At 45.9% G+C, this 4,544-nt stretch overlaps 1 protein-coding gene across 4 annotated transcripts in view; it reads right to left on the bottom strand.

Annotated features, from left to right (window-relative positions):
• Positions 1 to 1,168: 1,168 nt before the first annotated feature.
• LOC116851548 (bromodomain-containing protein 7) overlaps positions 1,169 to 4,544 on the bottom strand; it is a 7,135-nt gene continuing 3,759 nt past the window's right edge. For all 4 annotated transcript variants that reach the window (XM_032831058.1, XM_032831054.1, XM_032831057.1 and 1 more), the window contains 2 exons: positions 2,404 to 4,089; positions 1,169 to 2,197 (listed from right to left, as the gene is read on the bottom strand). In XM_032831058.1, coding sequence (XP_032686949.1) covers positions 1,533 to 2,197; positions 2,404 to 3,976 — 2,238 coding nt within the window. In that variant the 5' untranslated portion in view covers positions 3,977 to 4,089 and the 3' untranslated portion in view covers positions 1,169 to 1,532. The remainder of the gene's footprint in view (positions 2,198 to 2,403; positions 4,090 to 4,544) is intronic.

The raw sequence follows: 4,544 nt of genomic DNA, 5'->3' as shown, positions 1-4,544 counted from the left end.
TATGCTATTGTTTTATCTATGCTGAAAGTTTAAGGCTCCTGTGTTAGGATTCTGTAACTCGTTATTGGCGTTAACGAGAGTTTCGTTATCGTTGCGCAGCTTTTCTACAGTATACAAAAGCTCGATAACAAAACTGTCGTTAACTCCAATAACGAGTTAATCAGGCGAGAAGTCCGCGTTGACGGTGGCGACACATCCATCAGTGATAGGAATAAGAATTTCGTTCATCGTATGTATAAAGCGAATTATGTATGTATGTGTGTATGTGTGTGCATGTGTGTAATAGCCACGTAAATTTTTCCGTCCGAATCACGGCGTTATTACTGACTGTAGTGCTTACATATCACACATAACACAATTGCGGAAGTGTCAAAATACTCCGGATATTGTTTTTTATAATATTTTAACTATAATAATACTTATTCTATCATATTCCGCACCGTCTCATAGCTGATCTCCTGTCAAAATAAGCCGACTTTCACACATATATTTAGCAGTGTTGTAAAGGTTATTTCGGGAAATGAACACTATCCGGAGCATTTTACGAGTGTGTAGGAACGATTGCAAATGTCGCTTTGTTAACATATCTTTTTATTTTTCAATGATCGAGCGCAAAATTCGGGTGCAATTTCTCGCTTCTGACGTCATCAACCAATATGGCCGCGGTGACTAGCCAGGAGTCTTAAATATTCGTATTTAAAGACCAAGACAATAAAAATGCCCACGATTAGATAGTCCTGATTGAATACTTTTATCTTATATAGGCTTGAGTAACTTCTGAAATATTTCTTCCCTTTTTGACCATCTATACAACCTTTTAATTCAAAAGGAAAAAAATTAGAATAATATCTGGTAAATTTCCGATTAATGTCCACTTTGTTAGAAGAATACTCTTTCAGTTTTTGCTCAGAATATGAAAATATTGCAGAAAATAGCTCAGAAAATATTCTATTTTCCAGCTGGTTTTAGAAAATTCCTCTTATGAGGCCATAAATAAGATTCTGCTAAAAATGAGATCATATTTTTTCGCGCGTGTATACATATTAAATTCTACCATAAAATATTTTACACGTAAAAATGTTAGGTTGGTGTAAAAAACTTCTTATTTTTCCTATTAAAATGTCGAAGTTTGGATCCTAGTTAGGTGTATCTAAAAGAAAAGTATCCATTTCATTCGTAAAAATTTAATTCAATTCGAACTTTGGATAATTTCATTTCCTATTTAATTCGACGAATCTTTTGTACCAACATAATAGACATATAGAAAAGAAAACTGGGAGAACTGATTACCGGTACAACTTGAGATTCAATTTATCGCGTTTATCCCGCACAATAAAATAAAAGCGATCGAACACAGAGATACAGGAGATACAGCGCAATGTTCGATTTATTAGCCGTACTTGAGAAATAAAGGTGTAAGTAATAAAATGTACAGAGCTTACATAGTCTATATTGCTTAATTTATATTCCAAAACACTCGAATCACAGCATACGCACACAAATGCACATTCATACGCATACACACACGCGCACTAAGACTCGGATAAGATATCTTCTAACGTTTTGTCGTCGTGAAGCGGCGAGTGTCCCAGCGTGGGGTCGCTCTCCAAGAACTCGCGCAGTTCGGATTCGAGGTCGGTAACACCGGACGGTTCCGTCGCGCTCAGCAGAGACGGCGGCGTTTGATTGTGCGCCATGCCGATCTGTATCTGAATCGGCGGCTGGTTCGCGCCGCCGACGATACCGATACTCTGACTCTGCTGACTGGTCGGGCTGAGGAGACTCGCGCTCTGTATCGGCGACGGCGCCGGCAACAGGTTGGACAGCACCGGATTGCCGTTGCTCGGCGGTAATAATGAATTGTCGGTGACGATCGTGGGGTTATGCGTGATCGGCTCGACCTCCATGGGCTCTGGCCCGCCTCCCAACGGCGCGATGCCCATCGCTCTGCGCAGACCGTCGACCGGTGCTATTGCGGAGGGTGGCAGTTTCTTCGCTATGTCGGCAAGGTTGTCGGTAATCTTCTCGGCTAGCATTACCTCAGCCTCCGTCGCCTTAGAAACGTTAGACAGATGCGCCGGCGGTGGCGCCGACAGACGTTCGTGCTGGACTTGCTTCAGCCGTCCCAACATCTGCGAGGTGTCGTCCAAACGATTCTGAAGAGCGGCGCGTTCTTCGGTGTATTTCAACTCCTCTTCTGAAAATAACGCATTATGTGCGATTACTAACTCGGTACGTTCGCGTAAATATGACATCGCGCTGATATTAGTAGGAAAAATATTTAAACTGCGGAAATTTCGAAAATGAGTCGAACATATTAGATAGATCAGTAAAGAGGACTCGGTCGTGTTTAGTTTTTTTAATAAACTTGAGGCAGAAAAGTTTTGTTAGGTCGATAATTACCTAAATTCTCCAAGAAGTTAACGTCGATGCCGAGCTCCGAGAGTGTTTTCAGCTGCTCGATGTCGACCTTAACCTTCTCCAGAGACGGAATGTTACGATTTACATCCTGATTAGGCTTCTCCAGCAGATGCCGAATCTTTTCCTCCTCTTCCTTCAGTCTTCGCTTTTCCTCGAGGAACTTCTTCGTCTTCCTGTGGTCGCCGCCCGTGAGAATGTCCAGTAGATCATCGACCATAGTTAACGTATAATCACAGTCCTTGGCAAAATCCAAGATCGACTCCGCGTACTGCACCGCAGTCTCGTCGCCGTAGGTCTGATACACGAGGTCTGTCTCCTCCTTGGTGAGATTCGCGAACGTCGAGTCATAGTTAGGGGCGTATGAACCGAACGCGCCGTAGTACAGGGATTTCACCGGCTTCGACATGTTCCTGCGATCCTCGCGGAATCCGGCCAACGCTCCCGTGCCGTGATTTAACTTCCCTATCAGTTGCCCTAGCGACACGGGTCTCTGATTGGTGCCTGGGATGATGCCGTCGCCGGGTACGATAATCTGCAGACTGGTGGTGCCGTCCTTCTTCTGTCGGAGGAAACCCATCTTCGAGTTGAGCCTCTTCAGACTTAGTTTCTCCGCCGCTGCTTTCGCAGCCCCTCTCGCCTGCTTCAGTATCTCCTCCGGCGTCAAGTCGTCCGGTATCGCCTCGAACTTGCCTAAACTGGCTAATCTCATCTTCCTCTGATTCTCTTTCCTTAGCTCCTCGGCCTCCTCGTTACGTTCTTCTTGCTCGCGCTCCCGCTCGATCTGTTCCTCCGTTACCGGGGCATCCGGGTTATTAGGATCCTCAGTGCCCAACTCGAAGCCGAGTTCTTCCTTCGAGATATCGTGCATGTATGTTAGGACCGGCCTGAGCTGCCGCAGCTTCTCTGGCAAGACCATTTTCAGGCCGACGTGCAGCAACTTCTTCGCCGCTTTATAGTAGATAGTATCGGGATGATTGTAGGTCATGGCGTTGTCGCACATGAGCTTGAAATCGTCCACGAATTCGTTCAAATTCTGATAGCTGTTGTCGTCTATCTTTTGCTTGATGGTGCTGAAGTCCATAGGATTAGTAATGATCTGAGAGTAACCGGGCGCGATGCTGTCCGTGACCGGCCAGGCGAAGAACTGCTGCGGGTCGCGCTTTTCCATTGATCTCAAAAGATGCTCCAACAGTCTCTGAAGCGGCGTACGCTCCGCGATCTTCCTAAGGACACACGTCCTGGGCTCACGATGTGGCGACAATGAGCTTATACTGCCAACTCGCAACTCGCCGCCGGACGGTGGCCTAGGAGGTAATAGCTGGTGATTGGGGATTTTTTTCGGCACCTCGGCAAGATTCTCGTCAGCATCGCCGACCGACTCCTGACTCGACTCCTCCCTCCGTCTCTTTTTATCTTTGTGATGGTGCTTGTGCCGTTTGTCTTTCTTCTTCTTTTTCTTCTTGAGTTTCTTGTGGCCCATATATCTGTCATACTCCGTGTCCCCCTGGGCAACGGAATAGTTGCCCAACTGTTGCTGGTAATCCTGCGACAGCATCGTGGCCTGACTCGGTGACTCGTTACCGTGCTCAGGCGTCCCGCTGCTGCCTCCTACCTTTAGAATTAATTTCAGGCTAGGCGGCTTGTCCGTCGTTGTGCCCCACTGACCCTCTATCGCAAAAGAAGAGACACGATTAATCGCTCGCTCCGACTCGGCCCCCCTCCCTCCCCTCTCCTCCCCAACGCGACTTTATGTATTTTCTTTTTAAGCTGCGCACTAAAATCGTTGCTGCCTATGGAAGCCATACACACGATTCGTTTGTAAATGTGCCGCATGCAGCGATAAGGGGAAAATTATGCACAGTGCAAGAGATCGAGAACGTACTAGCAACACAAAAAATATAACGTGTCAAATGTTGTAACGTGTGACTTGCGGGTTTTCGGATAGAGAGGTGCAGATTGTAAACACAAATTAAATCTACGGGGATATTATGAGAGTAAAATAGAGATAGATAGTTAGATAGGTAAGGTAGAGAAATAGATAATTAAACAGGTAGGTAGAGAGAGAGAGAGAGAGAGAGAGAGAGAGAGAGAGAGAGAGAGAGAGAGAGAGAGAGAGAGAGAGA

The sequence above is a fragment of the Odontomachus brunneus genome, unplaced genomic scaffold (genome assembly GCF_010583005.1).
Source record: "Odontomachus brunneus isolate Ranch 3 - 2012 unplaced genomic scaffold, Obru_v1 Obru_scaffold_177, whole genome shotgun sequence".
Classification (NCBI taxonomy): Eukaryota; Metazoa; Arthropoda; class Insecta; order Hymenoptera; family Formicidae; genus Odontomachus; species Odontomachus brunneus.
The sequence above is the reverse complement of the archived record's forward strand: the minus strand, read 5'-3'. Positions and strand labels throughout refer to the sequence as shown.